Source organism: Callorhinus ursinus, unplaced genomic scaffold, assembly GCF_003265705.2.
Source record: "Callorhinus ursinus isolate GAN/ISIS: 27379988/994484 unplaced genomic scaffold, GSC_fseal_2.0 scaffold123, whole genome shotgun sequence".
Taxonomy (NCBI): domain Eukaryota; kingdom Metazoa; phylum Chordata; class Mammalia; order Carnivora; family Otariidae; genus Callorhinus; species Callorhinus ursinus.
This window is the reverse complement of record NW_027397185.1, coordinates 163,724-185,915: the sequence shown is the minus strand read 5'-3', so window position 1 is coordinate 185,915 and position 22,192 is coordinate 163,724. Positions and strand designations below refer to the sequence as shown.

The 22,192-nt window shown below is 36.4% G+C and overlaps 2 protein-coding genes across 3 annotated transcripts in view; both read left to right on the top strand.

Annotated features, from left to right (window-relative positions):
* GCSAML (germinal center associated signaling and motility like) overlaps positions 1 to 7,929 on the top strand; it is a 50,781-nt gene extending 42,852 nt beyond the window's left edge. For both annotated transcript variants that reach the window (XM_025860105.2, XM_025860104.2), the window contains 2 exons: positions 6,404 to 6,432; positions 7,351 to 7,929. In XM_025860105.2, coding sequence (XP_025715890.1) covers positions 6,404 to 6,432; positions 7,351 to 7,593 — 272 coding nt within the window. In that variant the 3' untranslated portion in view covers positions 7,594 to 7,929. The remainder of the gene's footprint in view (positions 1 to 6,403; positions 6,433 to 7,350) is intronic.
* Positions 7,930 to 13,722: 5,793 nt separating this feature from the next.
* Positions 13,723 to 14,649, top strand: LOC112814529 (olfactory receptor 2B8-like). The gene has a single exon (XM_025860081.1). It carries the CDS (start codon positions 13,723 to 13,725, stop codon positions 14,647 to 14,649), a length of 927 nt encoding a protein of 308 aa, XP_025715866.1.
* Positions 14,650 to 22,192: the final 7,543 nt, after the last annotated feature.

Below are 22,192 nucleotides of genomic sequence, written 5' to 3'. Positions count from 1 at the left end.
GCCATCTTAGCTCCTCCCCCAACTAGGTGCAATTTAAATAAAGACTTTTAATAATCACCACCTTTGCAGCTTTTCAATATTCAAATTATTAATTTCCTGATTTCCTTAGGGAAGACACATTGCCATTGGTTCGTTTGTTTACATTCATTTGGACCAGGTCACCAGAGCAGAATAGGAAAATCGATGTGATCATGTTGCCCATTGGTCAAAATATCATGTGGTGATCTTCGCAGGATGTGCTTATGGATCTTCTCCACTCACTGTGAAAGAGATATAGGAGAAAAATATTTTACCCTTTACTCTGATTAGTGGGCTCAAGTACAAAGGATATTCTTTCAGAGCAATTTACTTGGTCTTTTGATTCTTGAATTGCAAATTTAAAGTCATGATGGTATCTTGATTTCTGTTTATGTGCTTCAGAAGCAATCAGAATGATCTGATAGCTCAGTCTTTGTACTCTTCATTCGTTCCATAATGGTCTATTGAACAGCCATTTAGGCTGGCCTCTTCCATTCAGGAGGCTGCAGGTTAGCTTTAGCAAACTCTCAGCTGTGTGTGCCGTGGACCACTTGTTTCCCATATTTCAATACTGTTGGGATCCTCTCTGCCTCTGAACCAAACCTGATGATATAACGAAAATCAGGTTCTCATACTTTGGGGACTTTGTTGCTTTCAATCATTCATGGTACCAATTGTTGCAGTTCAGTCATAATTACTGGTTTCAATTGCAGAAAAGACATTACAGTCCATTGAAGTCTTATGAGCCATAATAGGGTTACCAGATTTACTAAAAAAGAAACAAACAGAAGGTTAATTTTGTATTTCAGAAAAAAACAAAAAACAAAAAACATCGTGATGCTCTTCAGTGTATTATGTCATGCACTTAGGGAAAGGAGGATTTTCTTTGGTATTATATGAAATGTTGGGGGATGGATGAGCAGTTTACATTAATGTATTCACTTTAATATTCATATACTCCCAAATTTGTATTTTCCTGTTTTCTTCAATAATAAGGGATACATATGTGGTAGGCAGGATAAAGACATCCAGTTGAAATCTGAATTATTTTTTCTTTAATATGACAAAAAGGGATTTTGAGGATGTAATTAAAAATCTTAAGGTGGGGAGAGTATCTTGGATTTTTAAAAAAGTTTTTATTTTAATTCAAGTTAGTTAACATACAGCGTAATATTAGCTTTGGGTGTACAATACAGTGATTCAGCAATTCCATACGTCACCTATATACCACATCTTCTCTTTTTGGTGGTGGTGGGGAGGGAGGTAACACCTGACATTTATTTTTTTTCCCTCAAGTGTTTATTTAAATTCTGGTTAGTTAACGTGCAGTGTGATATTAGTTTCAGATGTAGAATGTAGTGATTCATCACTTAAACAGAACACCCAGTGCTCATTACAACAAGTGCCTTCCATAATCCCCATCACCTATTCAATGATACCCCCACTCACTTCCCCTCCCATAATCATCAGTTTGTGCTCTAATAGTTAAAAGTCTGTTTCCTGGGCGCCTGGGTGGCTCAGTTGGTTGCGCGACTGCCTTCGGCTCAGGTCATGATCCCAGGATCCTGGGATTGAGCCCCACATCGGGCTCCCTGCTCGGCGGGAGCCTGCTTCTCCCTCTCCCACTCCCCCTGCTTGTGTTCCCTCTCTCACTGTGTCTCTGTCAAATAAATAAAATCTTTAAAAAACAAAGATTTTTCCCTCAAAGAACCAGCTCCTAGTTTTGTTGTTCTGTTCTACTGTTCTTTTGGTTTCTATTTCATTGATTTCTGCTCTGATCTTTATTATTTCTCTTCTCCTCCTGGGTTTAGGCTTTATTTGCTGTTCTTTCTCCAGCTCCTTTAGGTGTAAGGTTAGGTTGTGTATTTGAGACCTTTCTTGTTTCTTGAGAAAGTCTTGTATTGCTATATACTTTCCTCTCAGGACTGCCTTTGCTGTATCCCAAAGATTTTGAACAATTGTGTTTTCATTTTCATTGGTTTCCATGAATTTTTTTAATTCTTCTTTAATTTCCTGGTTGACCCATTCATTCTTTAGTAGGATGTTCGTTAGCCTCCATGTATTTGAGTTCTTTCTGACTTTCCTCTTGTGATTGAGTTCTAGTTTCAAAGCATTGTGGTCTGAAAATATGCAGGGAATGATCCCAATCCTTTGGTACCGGTTGAGACCTGATTTGTGACCTAGGATGTGATCAATTCTGGAGAATGTTCCATGGGCAGTAGAGAAGAATGTGTATTCCGTTGCTTTGGGATGGAATGTTCTGAATATGTCTGTGAAGTCCATTTGGTCCAGTGTGTCATTTAAAGTCTTTATTTCCTTGTTGATCTTTTCTTAGATGATCTGTCCATTTCAGTCAGGGGGGTGTTAAAGTCCCCCACTATTATTGTATTGTTGTCAATGTGTTTCTTTGCTTTTGTTATTAATTGCCTTATATAATTGGCTGCTCCCATGTTAGGGGCATAGATATTTACAATTGTTAAATCTTCTTGTTGGATAGACCCTTTAAGTAGGATATAGTGTCCTTCCTCATCCCTTATTAGAATCTTTGGTTTAAAATCTAATTTGTCTGATGTAAGGATTACCACCCCAGCTTTCTTTTGGTGTCCATTAGCATGGTAAATGGTTTTCCACCCCCTCACTTTCAATCTGGGGGTGTCTTTGGGTCTAAAATGAGTCTCTTGCAGACAGCATATCGATGGGTCTTGTTTTTTTTTATCCAATCTGATAGCCTGTGTCTTTTGATTGGGGCATTTAGTCCATTTACATTCAGGGTAACTATTGAAAGATATGAATTTAGTGCCACTGTATTGCCTGTAACGTGACTGTTACTGTATATTGTCTGTGTTCCTTTCTTGTCTATGTTGCTTTTAGGCTCTCTCTTTGCTTAGAGGACCCCGTTCAATATTTCTTGGAGGGCTGGTTTCGTGTTTGCAAATTCCTTTAGTTTTTGTTTGTCCTGGAAGCTTTTTATCTCTCCTTCTATTTTCAATGACAGCCTAGCTGGATATAGTATTCTTGGCTGCATATTCTTCTCGTTTAGTGCTCTGAAGATATCATGCCAGTCCTTTCTGGCCTGCCAGGTCTCTGTGGAATGGTCTGTTGCCAATCTAATATTTCTACCATTGTAGGTTAAAGATCTCTTCTCCCGAGCTGCTTTCAGGATTTTCTCTTTGTCTCTGAGACTCGTAAGTTTTACTAGTAGATGTCAGGGTGTTCACCTATTTTTATTGATTTTGAGAGGGGTTCTCTGTGCCTCCTGGATTGTGATGCCTGTTTCCTTCCCCACATTAGGGAAGTTCTCTGCTATAATTTGCTCCAATATACCTTCTGCCCCTCTCTCTTTCTTCTTCTTCTGGGATCTCAATTATTCTAATGTTGTTTCATCTTATCGTATTGCTTATCTCTCAAATTCTGCCCTTGTGATCCAGTAGTTGTTTATCTCTCTTTCTCAACTTCTTTCTTTTCCATCATTTGGGATTCTATATTGCTGATTCCCTCTTTTGCCTCATTTATCCTAGCAGTTAGAGCCCCCATTTTTTATTGCACCTCATTAATAGCCTTTTTTATTTTGACTTGGTTAGATTTTAGTTCTTTTATTTCTCCAGAAAGGGTTTCTCTAATAACTTCCATGCTTTCTTCAAGCCCAGCTAGTATCTTTAAAATCATGATTTTGAAGTCTAGGTCCAACATCGTACTAATGTCCGTATTGAGTAGGTCCCTGGCAGTTGGTACTACGTCTTGTTCTTTTTGCTGAGGTGATTTTTCCCATCTTGTCATTTTGTCCAGAGGAGAATAGATAAATGAGAGAACAAAATGCTAACAGGGTAAGAACGTCTCCAGAAAATATACTCTAAACAAATCAGAAAAGACCTGAAACCAGGGGAAAAGAAAGGGAAAGACAGAAAAAAGAAAGAGAAAAAAAAAAAAAGAAAAAGAAAAGGATAAAAACAAGGAAAAACAGAACAAAACAAAAAAACAGAATATGATCAAATATGATCAGGCTGGTGCATCGATCAGTGCCACACACTAGATTTTCGGTGTATTTTGGTCTGTTAGAATAAAGTGCCTCCCAAAATTTTAATGAAAGAAAGTTATATATGTACAAAATAAGGGTTGATACAATGAAGGGATGGAATATGACTGTAAAGATGAAAATTATAAAAAGTATTATAAAAGGAATTGATAAGAAGTTGGTTGAAAAAAGAAAGAAGAGGATTTAAAAAGAAAGAAAGAAAAAAAAAGGGAGAGAATGTGATCAGGCAGGAGATTAGAACAAAGCCATATGCTAGAGATTTAGGGTATATTTTTATCTGTTAGAAGAAACTGTATCTCAAAATTTTAAAGAGAGAACAACTTTTATATATATGCCAAAAATAAGGGTAACTACTATGAAGGGATAGACTATGACTCTAAAAATGAAAAATAAAAATGTTTTTTTAAAAAAGAGATTGACAAGATGTTGGTTGAAAAAGGGAAAAAGAAAAATTTAAAAAAAAGTTAAAAAAATTAACTTTGAAAGACCAAATAATCATGGTAAAAAAGCCATGAATTCTATGTGCAGTATTCCCCTAGCGCTGGAGTTCTGCTGTTCTCATTGATCGGTAAACTTGATCTTGGCTTGCTGACTGTTCGTGCTGATCTTCTTGGGGAGGGGCCTGTTGCCATGGTTCCCAAATGTCTTTGCCAGAGGCGGAATTGCCCCACCCTTGTCGGTCCTGGCTAAGTAATCTGCTCAGGTTTGCTCTCGGGAGCTTTTGTTCCCTGCAAGCTTTCCGTACACCTGTGGAGGATGAGAGGGGAAATGGCGGGCTCCCAATCTCTGCCTGGAGGAGCCAGGAGCTCAGGACCCCGCTCCTCAGTGCGCCCCCAGAGAAAAGCAGTCAGTCACTCCCGTGTCCCCGGTCTCCGGCCGCACTCTGTGCTCACCCGGCCTGTGACCGAGCGTTTCTATCTCTGGCACCTGACTCAGTGTGGAGTCTCCACCCAGCAGATTCCTGCGGTGTGCTCCCTCACCGCTCCTCCCGGGGGAGGAAGGGGAGTCTCCCCGGATCTGCCGCTTGTTGGGTCCCTGCTGGAGGAGCAGTGGCCTGACACTCACCAATCACAGTTTATGGCCACCCCGAGCTGAGAGCTTGCTCCTTGGCTCCGTCTCTGCAGCCGGCTTCCCCGCTCCGATACCTGGGAGCTCTGCCGCACTCAGGCACCCCCGGTCTTTCTGTGACCCCGAGGGTCCTGAGACCACACTGTCCCACGAGTGTTCCACCCCCGCTTAGCCACTGGAGCGACGTCCCTCAGCGGAGCCGACTTCTAAAAGTTCCAATTTTGTGCTCTGCTGCTCTATCACTTGCCAAAAGTGGTGGATGGAGGCCCCCTCCCCTGCCGTCTATCCTCCCAAATATCGCCTCGGATTCACTTCTCCACATGTCCTACCTTCCAGTAAGTGGTCGCTTTTCTGTTGAGAGAGTTGTTGCTATTCTTTTCTTCGATCTCCTGTTGAGTTCGTAGGTGTTGACAATGGTTTGATCCCTAGCCAGCTGAATTCCTGGGAGTAGACAAAATCCAGGTCTCCTACTCCTCTGCCATCTTGCTCCACCCCCCTGTAATGGATTGTTTATTTTTGTTTTTGAGTCTTATAAGTTCTTTATATATTTTATATACTAACCCTTTATCAAATATGACTTTTGCAAATATCCTCTACCATTCCATATGTGCCTTTTAGTTTTGTAATCTCTTTGACACTGTCCATAGGAACTTCTTTCTAGATATGTCTCTGGAAGCAAGAGAAATAAAAAAGAAAAATAAACTTTAAAAAACAGATTTGGGCAAATAAAGAAATAATTCTCTAAAAAAAAAAATACCAGTTGTGGATCTCAGATTAACAACAAAAATATAAGTTACTTTAGCATTCATAGATGCAATTAACCTGAATCTTAATATTTGTATTTAATTTGAAATAGTTGATTTTGTTACTTCAGTATTTATCTGTCATATTATAGAATTTATCTCGTAAATTTCATATATAATTGTTCTTTCTTTGAACTTGCCATAGTTTATTGTCATAGCATGTTTGTGAAGAAAATTTTATTACTCAAATCCAAAATCTACCTTTATTTAGCAAATTTATTTTAGCAAATTACACAGAAACACAGTATTAATGCTTCCTGAACATATATTCACACATGTTCTTTTACACTGATTCACATATATTAACATTTATTCTTTCCTGATCTTGTCATTCAACTTGAGAATCTCAATAATAAAATGAGATAATGTCACATACTTAGATAGTGTACTTCCTTGCAGTTTTGTCACTGTATTTTATCCTTTCCCCCTTTCTCCCCATCTTGTGAATGTTCAAAAAATCTTATTTTTTTTAATCCTTCAGGTAAAGAAGTTTCATCTACTTCTAATCAGGTAATAAAAATATTTTGTGTGATAAAGGTCAAAATACAGATTACTTTATTTAAAGATAGCTCTAGGTCTTGTAATTTCTGAATGAGCTTATCAATGTATCTTATGCTTTAAGTACTTTTATTTATCATTTTAATGTTGAAATAGAGAACATTAAAAAAAATAAAACATTATTTTAACTGATTTTAGTGACTGGCAATGTCTAATTGTTGACCCACTGTTACTGAAGTTTATTATTTTAATTTTCAAAGCTACCATAACAACAATAAGATGAAATAAATTTACACTTATAATTTGATTACTATAAAACATTAATTCTTTTGTTTTCCATGTTGTGTTCTAATAGTTAAGCCCAGGAGTTAACATTTATATTTACAAATATGGTGGAAATTAATAGACATAAAAATGTTTATTCCTTTTAATACTCCATCACAAGCATTTTATTGATTTAATTACAATATAGTATCTTAATGTTTTCATTTTTCTTTCATAGTCTATGCAACTGAGAATGTATTTAAGCTCAGAAATTTAATTTTACTTTGTCTTATGAAACTTGTTTTTTTATGTAGTTTGATTAATTACTCATTTGAGGTATGATTATTGCATATTTAATGTCTGTATATGTGTGACTTAACGTATACAACTACTTTCTTTTAGATATTCAGAAGGATAATAATATACTTCTTTTCTCTTTTGTTATTTGAAGTGAAATGAAAGCATAATGAATAGTAGCTCAGAGCACAGTCCATATTTGCTAAAATGAAGTCTGTAAGATATCAGGATTTGGAGAAAGGGCTTTGGATACCTGATGTGTAAGATCACTGTCAGACAAGAAGAAAGGAAGTGCAGTCACTAAGCTCAAATTTGATGGATGGTCTTGGATCCTTTATTTATTGTTATTATTGTTTTTGTGCTTGGCAGGAAAATGAGAATGGCAGTGGTTCTGAGGAACTGTGCTACTCCATCATTAGTCACAGACCTTATCGGAGGCCCTCCCTGAGCTCCAATGATGATGGTTATGAGAATATCGACTCTACCACAAAGAGAGTGAGGCCATTTAGAAATGGGTCAGAAACAGAATATGCCCTTGTCAAGAAGACTTGTGTTACTAGGCCTTCTTCCTGTACCCTTGAGCATGATTATGAACTTGTGCTTCCCCACTAGAAATCTCATGCTTCATCATCTTACACTAACAGAGATGATACAGAATAGTGACCTCCAGGGAAGTGTTTCTACATCTTTGGAACATGACGATTCTGTGGTTTGGGTTAAGCCATATAAATTGATATAAAGGTATAGAGTATTCTACATCTTTTTGTTTGTAAGGTTTGAAGACATGGAGATGATGGAACCTTCCTAGGGCAATGGACATCCATAGATATATGACCTAATATCCAATTCCAACACTGCTCTCCAAATTTCAAATGCCAAAAATTTCTGCTCATAATTATCTATTTCACTTTTGAGGTGTAATCTACTCAATAAAGTTTTAAAATATAAGACCAGTGACCAGACCCTTTGCTAACCTGATTTTTACTTAAATTTTTATTCTTTCATGTATTAGAAATTCTTGTTTGTAAATTGTGGTAAGAGTTCCAAGAATCAATAGATTTTGATATTGACTTTTCTGAGAGGGGAAGCTGAAAGTCATTAAAAAGGAAGAAAGTACATCAAGTTTAGTTACGCACTGTCTTTTTCTCCAATGGTAAATCAGAAGACTCTGTTCAAAGATCAGTAAGAAACAAAAACAAACAAACAAACAAACAAAAACCCAAAAGTAAACTTTGTGCGTATAGCTTTGTTCACAACATACTAGTTAATTTAATCTATTACTAGTTACCTCTGCTGAAGGATTGTAAAGAGTGTTTGGTCTTAAAATTCAGGCATATTGGGAGTTCTGGGAAGGTGGCAGAGTGGGAAGATCCTGAGATCACCTCACTCCACAAATACACTGAGATAATAGACACATTAGTGCAACTAACTCTGAAAAGGACCTGGAGACTGGCAGAACAGATTTTCCATAGTTAATTATCGAGAAGAGGCCATATCAGAAAAGGTAGGAAAGGCAGATACTTTGGGAAGCAAGTACCTGGCAGGACTAACCACAAACAAAAGGGACACCATAAGCACGGTGAAACAAGAAGATAAGACTTCCACACCAGGCACCCCAGATATGGAGAACCTGCACTAAAATGAGTCCCCCTAATATTTGGCCTTGATAACAAGTGGGGCTTAAATTGGTGAGTTTCTACAACCACTGGGCCTTAACTCCAGGTACTTTAAAAATAAGTGGCTTAGCTCCAGGAGAGCTGGAGGGCAGTAGAAAACTGAGTCTCCACCCTTAAAGAGATAGCATAAAAAAATAACCATGGAATCAGCAGTTTGAAAAGTGCCTAGAATACACAAGAGGAGATTTATTTACTAATCTCAAGTAAATAAATACTTCTCCAAGAACAAAAAGACACCATTTTCTAGATAGCAAGACATTTGTGGGGATTGGCAAGAATGGCCTCCACCTACCTTGCTAACACCATGCACCTCACCCACATATTCTCCTCCAGATCCACCCCAATCAGCCCACCGCATTCTGTAGGCCTCCCTCCAAAGTGACTACTGCCCAATACACCCTGGAAGCAACCCCAACAGGGACCAGCACCATTCAGAAGTGACTCCTGCCCTGGGGAGGGGGAAGATGATCAGACCAGTGCACCAGCAGTCCAAGCAGCTGAATCTTATACCCGGCAGCAGAGAGAGAGCACACTGCTAATCAGTGCAACTGCAGCTCTGGTGGGCAAACCAGGGCAGGCATCTAGCCTGTCTGGTCCCACCCACAAATGAAAGCTTTTCGTGGGACAATATAGGGAAGAGCACCCTGCAAGATGGTATGACTGCAGTCCCAATAAATGGACTGGGAGTAGGCATCTGGTCTGATGGCCAGATCAGCCCAGCAACAAAAGCCTCTTAGAGGGAAGCATAGTGAGAGGGCCCCGCAGTTCAGTGTGACTGTGGTCCCAGCAAATAGCCTGAGGCAGGCATCAGCTCTGAGTGCTGACATGCCAACCACAAGCCCATGGTGGCCCCAGACAGGCCCAATAACGGCACAGGAACGCAGGTTCCTAGTGTGTCAGAACATTGCAGCCAGCTGGACTGAAAATAAACATGGTTCAGCCACAAGAGTTGGGCACCTGCAACATACACAGGAGACACACCTCAGGTGCTTCGTCTGGTGAGTAGGGGATATTGTATGACAGGGCGCCATAGGATCTCTTCTTCATAAGGCCACTATTTTCAAGATCTGGAACAGAGCTGACTTTCCAAATACATAGAAACAAACAGAGTCAGACAAAATGAAGAAATGGAAGAATATGTCTCAAATAAAAGAACAGGGCAAAACCTGCAAAAGAGCAAAATGACACAGGATACACCTGACAAAGAATTCAAAGTAGTGGTCATAAATGTACTCACTGGACTTGAGAAAAGAGTGGAAAATATCAGTGAGATCTTCAACAAGGATATAGGAAATATAAAAATGAACTAGAAATAAAGAACACGATAACTGAAATTTCAAAATAAATACACTAAAGTGAATCACTAAAACATTAGAGGAAGCAGAAGAGCAGATCAGTGATCTGGAAAACAGGGTAATGGAAAGTAATAAAGCTGAATAGCAAATAAAAAAAGAATAATAAAAAAATAAAAAATACATTAAGGGAACTAGGTGGCATCATCAAACCTAATAACATTGGCATTATAAGGATCCCAGAAAGAGAAGACAGAGAGATGGGGGCAAAAAATTTATTTGAATAAATAATAGCTGAAATTTTCCCTAACCTCAAGAAGGAAACAGATATCCACATTCAGGAGGCACAGAGAGCCCCCAACAAAATCAACCCAATGAGGTCCACACCAAGACACATAACAATTAAAATGGTAAAGAGTAATGATAGAGGGATGCCTGGGTGGCTCAGTTGGTTAAGTGTCTGCTTTCAGCTCAGGTCATGATCCCAGGGTCCTGGGATCAAGTCCTGCATAGGACTCCCTGCCCAGTGGGGAGTCTGCTTCTCCCTCTGCCTGCCCCTCCTCCTGCTTGTGCACTCGCTCTGTCTCTGACAAATAAATAAATAAAATCTTAAAAAAAAAGTAGTGATAGAGAACTTTTAAAGCAGCATAGAAAAGTTACAAACAAGGGAAAGCCCATAAGGTTATCAGCAGATCTTTTTTGTTTTATGTTATGTTAGTCACCATACAATACATCATTAGTTTTTGATGTAGTGTTCCATGAGTCATTGTTTGTGTATAACACCCAGTGCTCCATGCAGAACGTGCCCTCCTTAATACCCATCACCAGGCTAACCCATCCCCCCACCCCCCTCCCCTCTAAAACCCTCAGTTTGTTTCCCAGAGTCCATAGTCTCTCATGGTTCATCTCCCCCTCCGATTTCCCACCCTCATTTTTCCCTTCCTTCTCTTAATGTCATCCATAGTATTCCTTATGTTCCACAAATAAGTGAAACTATATGATAATTGACTTTTTCTGCTTGACTTATTTCACTTAGCATAATCTCCTCCAGTCCCATCCATGTTGATGTAAAAGTTGGGGATTCATCCTTTCTGATGGCTGAGTAATATTCCATTGTATATATGGACCACATCTTCTTTATCCATTCAATCAGCTGATCTTTTAACAAAAACTTTACAGCAACAAGAGAGTGGCATGATAGGTTTAAAGCCCTCAAAGGAAAAAAAAAAGAATAAAAAAGAAAAACTTGCATCCAAGAATGCCCAGCAAGGTCATTATTCAGAGTAGAAGGGGATATAAAGTTCCCCAGACAAACAAAAGTTAAAGGGGTTTTTCACCACTAAACCAGCATTACAAAAAACATTAATGTGGATTATTTGAGTGGAAAGAAAAGACCATAATCAAGAGTAAGAATATTATAAAACGAAAACATTTAAAAGGTAATGCAAACATATAAAAAAAGTAGTAGACTAATGATTATAAAATCAGTATGGTGGTTAAAGCACAAAGGCAGTAAAATCAATTATAAATACAAAAATCAGTCAAAGAATACACAAAATAAAGAATGTAAACTATGAGATCACATTCATAAAACATGGGGAGGGGAGTAAAAATTTAGTGCTTTTAAAATGGGCTCAAACTTAAGTGACCATCAACATAATATAGACTGCTATATTCATGAGATGTTATATGTGAACCTAATGGTAAACACAAATAAAAAACCTATAACAGACACATAAGAAATTTAAAGGATTCCAAGCTTATCACTAAAGAAAGCAAAAATAAAGGACAGAGAAGAATTACAAAAACAACCATAAAACCAGAAATAAAATTACAATAAGTACATACCTATTGATAATTACTTTGAATCTAAGTGAACTAAATGCTCCAGTCAAAAGACAGGGTGTTTGGCAGAGACATGAACAAACATTTCTCCAAAGAAGAAGTACAGATGGCCAACAGACACATGAAAAGATGATCAATATCATTCATCATCAGGGAAATATGAATTAAAACTACAATGAGGTATTATCTCACATCTATCAGAATGGCTAACACACACACACACACACACACACACACACACAGAGGAAACAAGTGTTGGTGAGGATGTGGAGAAAAAGGAACGCTCACGTATTGTTGGTGGGAATGCAAACTGGTGCAGCTAGTGTGAAAAACAGTATAGAGTTTCCTCAAATAATTAAAAATAGAATACCATATGATCCAGTAATTCCACTACTGGTTATTTTCCCAAAGAATGCAAAAACACTAACTTGAAAAGATATCTGCACCACCCCTATATTTATTACATGTTATTTACAAAAGCCAAATTATGTAAGCAGCCCTAGTGTCCATCAGTAAGTGAATGGATAAAGATGTGATATATATATATATACATATATATATATATAATGTTAGAATAGTACTCATCCATAAAAAAAGAACGAAATCTTGTAATTTGCAACAACATGGGTAGCTCTGGAAATTATAATACTTAATGAAGTAAGTTGGTCATCTTATTTGGATGCTGAAAAGTTCAAATAACCTCTTGCTAAGTAGTAAGATTAGACTGACAAAAATTTGTATCCTACAGACATCCTTTTCCCTAAGTGATTCTTGATGAACTATACACTAGTGAACACATGTCTTAATTACTTCCTTGGGGTTCTTTGCCCCAGTGACCTCAGCCAAGTAAACATATTATATATCCCTCTTCCTTACTTCCTTATATTCTCATTTTAGAGACAAGGGAGAGTCTATTCCAAGAGTAGACTCATTTTCTCTTTGCTGGCATCTGCTTTTCGACTTCAGGTAAACAATGTCAGTGACAATGCCCTTATTTCTCTTCATATGTATGTGTCCATAGATCTCGTGACAAGAGGCTCATGGAAAATAAAGCAATCACTTATTTATGGCTCTTTTGTAATAAATACATAATTGAATAAAGTTTTATATTATTAACTAGATATAAGGGAAGCTCATACGATTTTTTTTCAGTATTTTACCAGATATATGTTTCTCTTATGTCAATTAATTGAATGAATTATTTGCACATAGATCCAAAACTACCAATCTGTTCACTCTATGTCATGGAGGGTGTGCTAACTTGAAAACAATATTATTTGGATTTCATGTAAATATTTTAAATAATTTTGTCCTTTTCCAATATATGAATGTTATCATGTAGGCAAAATGTGTCACACAACACATTTATAGTTCAATTAAATTTTCAGAAAGTATAAACCAATTAAAAAATATTAGGAAAGTAAAATATGGATGGTGTTCATTGTGAGTACACCAACATAATCCATTTTAAAGTGGTCAAATGTACTTTCATTTCCCCGCCTATTCTATATTATGATCATGTTTAAGGAATTTCTTTGGCAATAAGGATCTGGCAGATGGGACCTTCCGACAAAGCTCCGAGCATGCTGCAACATATATGAAGTCCTTAGCAACATTCAGAATGAAAATTTCTGTTCTCAATTTTTCAAAATATGGGATATATATGCTTATTTGAAGGCAGAGGTAAAAGAAAATGGGAGTAGTCAAGGTCCCAGACAATGTAAATGTATAAAATAAGCAAATGACAAAAATCCTAAGGAAGGCAGGGAGAAAATATTAATGTAGGCATAAGAGAGGGGTGAGGGTTTAAATTTTAAGTGATTATTTATGGTTCAGAGAGGAATGTGCTTTCTTTGCATCTTTTAGGTTGGCACCCAGGAAAGATGATGACAGATTTCTATTCAGTCTCATATATGCAATGAAAAGTAATGGTTATTCCTAATACCAGCTCCTTTGGTGGATTTTTCCTGTTGGGCTTCTCTGAGCAGCCTCTGTTAGAGATGACCCTTTTTGGTATCACTGTGGTTTTCTACTCGCTGACTCTGCTTGGCAATATGGCCATCATTATATTGGCTCATCTGGATCCCCGGCTCCACACCCCAATGTATTTTTTCCTCACCCACTTGTCTTTAATGGACCTCTGCTACACCACCAGCACAGTCCCCCAGCTGCTGTTCAACCTGCAGGGCCCAGGAAAGATAATAAGCTATGGTGGCTGTGTTGGTCAGCTGTACGTGTCCTTGGCCATGGGTTCCGCAGAATGCATTCTCCTTGCAGTCATGGCTGTGGACCGCTATATGGCAGTATGCCGGCCTTTGCACTATGCCATTCTCATGCATCCACACATCTGTTGGCAACTGGCAGCCACCACCTGGCTGACTGGCTTGGCTAGCTCACTGGTACAGACTGTGCTCATCACGCGGGTTCCTCTTTGTGGAAGGAATGTCATAGACCATGTCTTCTGTGAAGTACCAGTTCTCCTCAAACTGGCTTGTGTGGATACCACATTTAATCAGATGGAACTCTTCCTGGTCAGTGCGCTTTTACTCCTGGTGCCTCTCACTCTCATTCTTATTTCCTACAGCTGCATTGGTCAGGCTGTGTGGAAGATCAAGTCCCATGAAGGTCGCCAAAAGGCCCTAGGGACTTGCTTCTCCCATCTGGTGGTGGTGTTTCTCTTCTATGGCACTGCTATGGCCGCTTATCTGCAGCCCACGGCAGCCACCTTCCAGAACCAGGACAAGTTCATGGCCTTGCTCTATGGAATTGTCACCCCAGCTCTAAATCCCTTCATCTACACATTACGTAACAAAGACATGAAAGGGGCACTGAGGAAGATGATAGGGAAAGATTAAAGAAAAAGGAGTTTGAAGAGATGATGGAAACTGGAGGACTGCTTAATGCAAACAATTCATGAGATGCTTTTAATTCTGAAGAAATTGGTCAAGTTTATTTTATTTCTGAGTAGCCAAACTCCTGTGTCAGAATTCATTTAATCATAGTATTATATTTTTACAGCTTATTTACAAGGATTAGGTAAGTGAGAAGTTCACCTACGTCTATCTTCAGTCTACCAATAACTAGCTACATAACAATGGTCAACTCGTAATTTCTTTTATTGTCATTATTATTTTCAGTGGGTATAAAAATACCCATCTTACAGAGCTGAGAGTCTATTTTGAAGATGGAGTTAGACAAAGTAGTGTTTTATCACCTGAAAATATAAAACATGAGCAATTCTACATATAATTTTGGGGGATTACTTTAATTTTAGATAGTTTATTTAGAAGTATACAATCTCCAAGTCGGTAGGGACCTTAGAGGACATCTGGCTTTATCTACTATACAAATTCCTGTCAAATAACTTTGAGTAGTAGTCATTCAAGGTTGTTTGCATATTGTTTGAATAAAATGTTTTATCCCACGGTTTGAAATACATGCTTATTATGCTTTTTTTTTTCAGTTAGATTGAACTGGAAATTTGCCTTTCTACTAATTCAATGTTATTGATTTGGTCTTTGGCCTGCAGAGCCAGAAAAAAAAAATGTCCCTTGAAAATATAATCTTCCCTTTACCTAAACATTTTCAACATATGGAATAGACCACAAGTCTTCCTTAATTTACAATGGGATTACACCCCAATAAATCCATCATAAACTGAAAATATTTTATGTAAAAAATGCACTTTATACATTTGACCTATTGGACACTATTGGACATCATAGCTTAGCCTAACATACCTCAAGCACCCTCAGAACACTTACAATAGCCTACAATTGGGCAAAATCATCTAACACAAAGCCCATTTTATAATAAAGTGTTACATATCTCATGTAGTTTATTTAATACTACACTGAAAGTAAAATGCTTGTATGGGTACAGAATGGTTGTGAATGTATCAGTTCTTTACCCTCGTGATCATGTGGCTGACTGGGGGCTATGCCTTGGCTTGCTGTTGCTGCCCAGCATCATGAGACTACATGTTATCCTGACAAATATCAAAATTTAAAATTTGAAGTATGATTTCTATGAATCACTCTTGCACCATTGTAAATTCAAGAATTTTTAAGTCAAATCATTGTAAGTCTGGATTGTCTGTATATGGTGTACAACTTCTTTGAATGAATGCATAATTATTTAAACTATTTCTTTGGCGCCATGATGCCAACTCTTCTCACAATCCTGGTATTTATTTTTAAAATTTAATTAAAAATTTTGCAAAAGTCTGTTTCAACAAATCAACTTTGTTGATCAAGTTGATGTATACGGACATAGTAAGGCGGGCTGAATTTGTATTTTACATCCCATGAATATATTTTGCTAAAAGCGAACCTGACCAAAAAACTGGGAGGTTACTTTCTAGTTAAATCCTATAGGCATTCCTCTCTGTCTTTGTAGAAAGGAAAATAGCTCTAATGTCACTGACAGGCAATAGGCTGCCACATGCACTAAGAGTAAGCAGTAGCCATTATGAATTACATCCCTACTCCATAGGAGTAGTACTTTCAGGACTGTTCATAGCTCCGAAGACTTCACATGTTACTGAAGTTCTTTTGTCACTTTCCCAATGAGTATTCTTTTTCAGTATAGAAACCATTATGTCCCTGTAAAATACACAATAAAGCAAGAAAAAAGACTAAAACTTTTCCCCCTCCCCTTGGCTGCCTCAACCAGAAACACATGAGACATCTGTGAATCCTCTCTTCTCTCACTTTCCTTATCCAATCAACCATCATATCCATGGATATGTCTCCTTAGTGTTCTTCAAATTAGTTTACCATCATTTCTAGTCTAACTTAAAAGAGAGTGTCATTTGCTTACAATAGGCTATATAAATACTTGTTGAATAATGGAATGAATCAAATAAATAATGATTAGCTTCAATAAATTGGTCAGGTAACAATGCTATATTAAACATAAATAAACATTTATATAACAATGCTACCTTAAACACACTCCTTATATACCAGCAATAACAAGTTAAGGCTAAAACTCAGTTAGTTATTTCATAATTTTGAATTGTGCATTAACCATGTTTTTCCTTATCTTATATTGACCTGGGCCATTAGTAGAGAGCAGAATGGCAAGCAATCTTTTTTTTGTTTTTAAGTCTTAAAAGTAATGTGTTCAAGTTTTTTCCACTAAGTATATTATTAAAAGTTGGTTTTGGCATATATTTCTTAATAGATACAAGAATTTCCATTTCATTTCTGGTTTTCTGAGATTTAAAAAAAATCACAAGTTGCCATTGAACTCTACCAGATGCTTTTTTCCCCCCTGTATTTACTTAAAAAATTTTGTGAAATTTTTCTTTTAGGCTATTATTCTAATGAATTGTATCTTATATTTACTGTGATTGACTCATCTTTGCAAAACTTGTATAAACTCTATTTGATAATAATTTAAAAAGGTTTACTTGGATTTAATAAATATTTCATTTATGTATTTTCAGTGTTAATAAGTGCTCATAATTTTTTAAACTAATACTTTTCTAGAAATATAATTCTTATGATCAGTGAAGAATATCATAGAACACTCTACTTCTGAAGACAATTAAAATGAGAGAGAGAGATTACAATGGGGGTTTACAGACAATGCAAAACTGACAGTATTGAGAGGGACTTATCCCCAGAGGAAGTTGCATTTAATATAAAACCTATATAGGACAGTGGAGTGAGTTTTGGTGCAAGGAAGAGGAACTCTGTGCAATTACAGTTTAAATGTTAGATGGGCTAAGTTTCTTAGGCAAAAAGTAGTCTGGTAGGTTGGTGGCTCAATGATACAATTAGAAATCATTTAAGTATGGGGGGAAGAGGGACTTTACATATAAGAGAAATCATCTTGGATGGTTTAGATAAAATGACTCTAATGTCTAATGAAGATATATCTACCATTTTGAGTGGGAATCTGGGAATACAGAAGGGATGGTGGGGCATCAAGAAATTAGCCTCAAGGGGAAGCATGTTCCCCATTGAAAGACAAAGGGAAGGAGCAAGCGTCATCCATGTAGAGGGTGATTGAGAACTGTGGATGCAGCTGCTCTGGGCATGCTATAGGGATGTTGCTACTCTCAGAGATGTATTTAAACAGAGACAGAGTAGGGAGAAATTATCCTGATGGCTTTCCTTCTAAATTTGTTCATGTCTTCCTGGTGCCTTGAATTGCCTAGACTCAGGAACTTCAACTAGAATTCAGCAAGCAAATAAACCTGAGTTATAGTCCATAGGGATCAGCTTTCCCTAGCAGAGAGCAGAGATTAAAGAAGGGTAGATAACTGATATTCGGCCAAGTGGAGAAACCGTTTTCCACAGTGGCTGTACCAATTTGGCATTCCCAACAACAGGGCATGAAAATTCCTTTTTCTCCACATCTTCATCAGTACTTGTTATTTCTTCTCTTTTTGATTCTAGTGATTCTGACAGGTGTAAAGTGATATCTCATTGTGGTTTTGGTTTTGATTTGCATCTCCCAAATGGAAAGTGATGGTGAACATCTTTTCATGTGTTTATATGTCTCTGGAGAAATGTTTATTCCTATTTCTCCTCATTTTTAAATTGGATTATTTGTTTTTTGGGTGTTGAGTTGTATAAGTTCTTTGTATATTTTGGATACTGACCCTTTCTCAGATATGTCATTTGCAAATATCTTCTCCCATTCCATAGGTTGCCGTTTAGTTTTGTTGACTGTTTCCTTTGATGTGCAGAAGCTTTTTATCTAGATGAAGTGCCAATTGTTCATTTTGACTTTTTTTCCCTTGCCTCAGGAGACTTACCTAGTAAGAAGTTGTTACAGCTGATGTCAAAGAGGTTGCTGCCTGTGGTCTTTTCTAGGATTTTAATGGTTTCCTGTCTCAAATTTAGGTCTTTAATCTAATTTGAATTTATTTTTGTGTATGGTATAAGAAAGTGGTCCAGTTTTGTTTTTTTGCATGTTGCTCTCCAGTTTTCCCAACACTATTTGTTGAAAAGACTGCTTCCTACTGGATGTTCTTTCCTGCTTTGCTGAAGATTAATTGACCATATGGTTGTGTGTGTTTATTTCTGTATTTCTGTTTTTTTTTATTCTGTTCTATTGATCTATGTGTCTATTTTTGTGCCAGTATCATACTGTCTTGATCACTACAGCTTTGTAATATACTTTTAAGTCAGGAATTGTGATGTCTCCAGCTTTTCTTTTCTTTTTTAAGGTTGTTTTGGCTATTTGGGGTCTTTTGTGGTTCCATACAAATTTGAGAATTGTTTATTCTAGTTCTGTGAAAAATGCTGGTGGTATTTTGATAGAGATTGCATTAAATGTGTAGATTGCTTTGGCTAATTAGACTTTTAAAAAATATTAAAATATTTGTTCTTCCAATCTATGACCATGGAGTCTTTCCATCATGTCATCTTTAATATCTTTCATCAATGTTTTTTTACTTTTCAGAGTACAGGTCTTTCACCTCTTTGGTTAGGTTTATTCTTGGGTATCTTACTATGTTGGGTGCAATTGCAAATAGCATTGTTTTCTTATTTTTTCTTCCTGCTGCCTCATTATTAGTGTATAGAAATGCAACAGATTTCTGTACATTAATTTTGTATCCTGCAACTTTACTGAATTTGTTTATCAGTTCTAGCAGTTTTTTGGTGGAGAATTTCAATTTTTCTATAAAGTGTTATATGTCATCTGCAAATAGTGGAAGTTTTACTTCTTCCTTATTGTTTTAGATGACTATTTATTTATTTATTTATTTATTTATCTGATTCCTGCAGCTAGGACTTCCAATACTATGTTGAATAAAAGTGTGAGAGTGGACATCTTTGTTTTTTCCTGATCTTAAGGGAAAAGCTCTCAATACTTCCCCATCGAGGATATTAGCTGTGAGTTTTTCCCATATGGCCTTTATTATGTTGATATATGTTCCCTCTAAATCTACTTTGTTGAGGGATTTTTTAAAATCATAAATGGATGGTATAATTCATCAAATGCTTTATCTGCATCTATAGAAATGATCAGATGGTTCTTATCCTTTCTCTCATTGATGTGATGTATTACATTGATTGATTTGCAAATATTGAACCACCCTTGCAACCCAGGAATAAATACCACTTGATCATGGTGAATGATGTTTTTAATGTTTGTTGGGTTTGGTTTGCCAGTATTTTGTTGAAAATTTTTGTATCTCTGTTCATCAGGGTTATTGGCCTGTAGTTTTTGTTTGTTTGTTTTGTGGAGTCTTTATCTGGTTTTGGTATCAGGGTAATGCTGGTCTCAGACTGAATTTGGAGGTTTTCCTTCCTTTTCTATTCTTTGGAACAGTTTGAGAACAATAGGTATTAACTTTTCTTTAAATGTTGGGGTAGAATTCACCTGTGAATATATCCGGTCCTGGATTTTTGTTTGTTGGGAGATTTTTGATTAGTCATTCATTTTCTTTGCTAGTTATTGATCTGTTCAAGTTTTCTATTTCTTCCTTTTTCAGTTTTGGCAGTTTATATGCTTCTAGGAGTTTACCTATTTCTTTTAGGTTGTCCAATTTGTTGGCAAATTGTGATTTTATGTAATCAAATCCTTTATTATTTTTTCTTAATATATCTTGCTACAGGTTTATCAATTTTATTAATTTTTTCAAAGAACCACCTCCTGGTTTCATTGATTTTTAAAAAATTTCTGTATCATTTATTTGTGCTCTAATCTTTATTATTTCCTTCCTTTTGCTGGTTTTGGGTTTTGTTTGTTGTTATTTTTCTAGCTGCTTTAGGTACAATGTTAGATTGTTACATGTGGTTTTTCTTGTGTCTTGAGATAGACCTGTCTTGCTATATACTTCCCTCTTAGAACTATTTTTGCTGCATCCCAAAGTTTTGGGACCATAGTGTCTTCATTTCCATTTCTTTCCATGTACTTTTTAATTTTTTCTTTTATATCCTGGTTGACTCATTCATTGTTTAGTAGTGTGCTACTTAACCTCCATTTTTTGTTGCCTTTTGGGATTTTTTTCTTGTGGTTATCTTCTGGTTTCAATGTATTATCAGAAAAGATTCATGAGATGACTTTGATCTTGAATTTGTTGAGGCTGGTTTTTCAGGCTAATATGTGATCTATTCTGGAGAATGTTCTGTGTGCACTTGAAAATAATGTGTATTCTGCTGCTTTAGGATGGAACGTTCTGATTATATCTGTTAAGTACTTTTTGTCTAGGGGGTTATTCAAAGCCATTGTTTCCTTGATTTTCTGTTTAGATGATCTGTCTATCAATGTAAATGGATTGTTGAAATCCCCTAATATTATTCTATTATTATTAATTAGTTCCTTTATGTTTGTTATTAACTGTTTTACATATTTGGGTTCTCCTATGTTGGGTGTGTGAATATTTACAATTGTTTATATCTTCTAGTTTGATTGTCCCCTTTATTATTTTATAGTGTCGTTCTTTTCTCTTGTTATGATCTTTATTTTAAAGTGTATTTTGTTCAAAAGAAGTATTGCTACTCTGGCTTTCTTTTTACATACATTTTTATGATAAATACTTCTCCATCTCCTCATTTTCAATCTGCAGATGTCTTTAGGTCTAAGATGAGTCTCTTATAGGCAACATACAGATGGGCCTTTTTTTTTTCTTTTTTTATCTATTGTGTCACCTTATTTCTTTTGATTGGAGCATTTAGTCAATTTACATTCAAAGTAATTATTGATAGATGTGCATTTATTGTCATTTTCTTATTTTGTGGTTGTTTCTGAAGATTTTCTCTGATTCTTGTCTTTCTTTCATACTTGCTGATTTTCTTCAGTGATATATTTTGATGTTTTTCTCTTTATTCTTTGTGTATTTATTAGTAGTTTTTGATATATGGTAACCATTAGATTTGTATATAAACTTTTCTACTTATATTAGTCTATATTAAGTTGATGGTCATTTAAGTCTTTGCTCTTCCTCTCCTCACATTTCATGTATTGTTATAGTTTATAATTTTTTAAATTTTAATTTAAATTTATTTTTATATCCTTTTATTTTATGAGTTCCTTGACTGATTTTTTACAGAAGTATTTATTTTTACTGCTTTTGTGTTTCTTAACTTTATTCTGCCACTTTTGGCTTCTCCTTTCCACTCAAAGAGTCCCCTTTAATATTTCTTGCTGGACTGGTTTAGTGGTCATGAACTCCTTTATTTGTGTTTGTCTGGGAAACTCTTTATCTCTCCTTCTGTTTTGAATTATATGCTTGTTGGATAGAATATTCTTGGCAGCAGATTTTTCCCATTCAGCATTTTGAATGCATCATGCCACTCCCTTCTGGCTTTCAAAGTTTGTGTTGAGAAATCTCCAGCTAGCCTTATGGGTTTTTTCTTGTAAGTTCCTATTTTCTTTTGTCTTGCTGCTTTAAATTTTATTCTTTATGTCTATATTTTGCCATTTTGATAT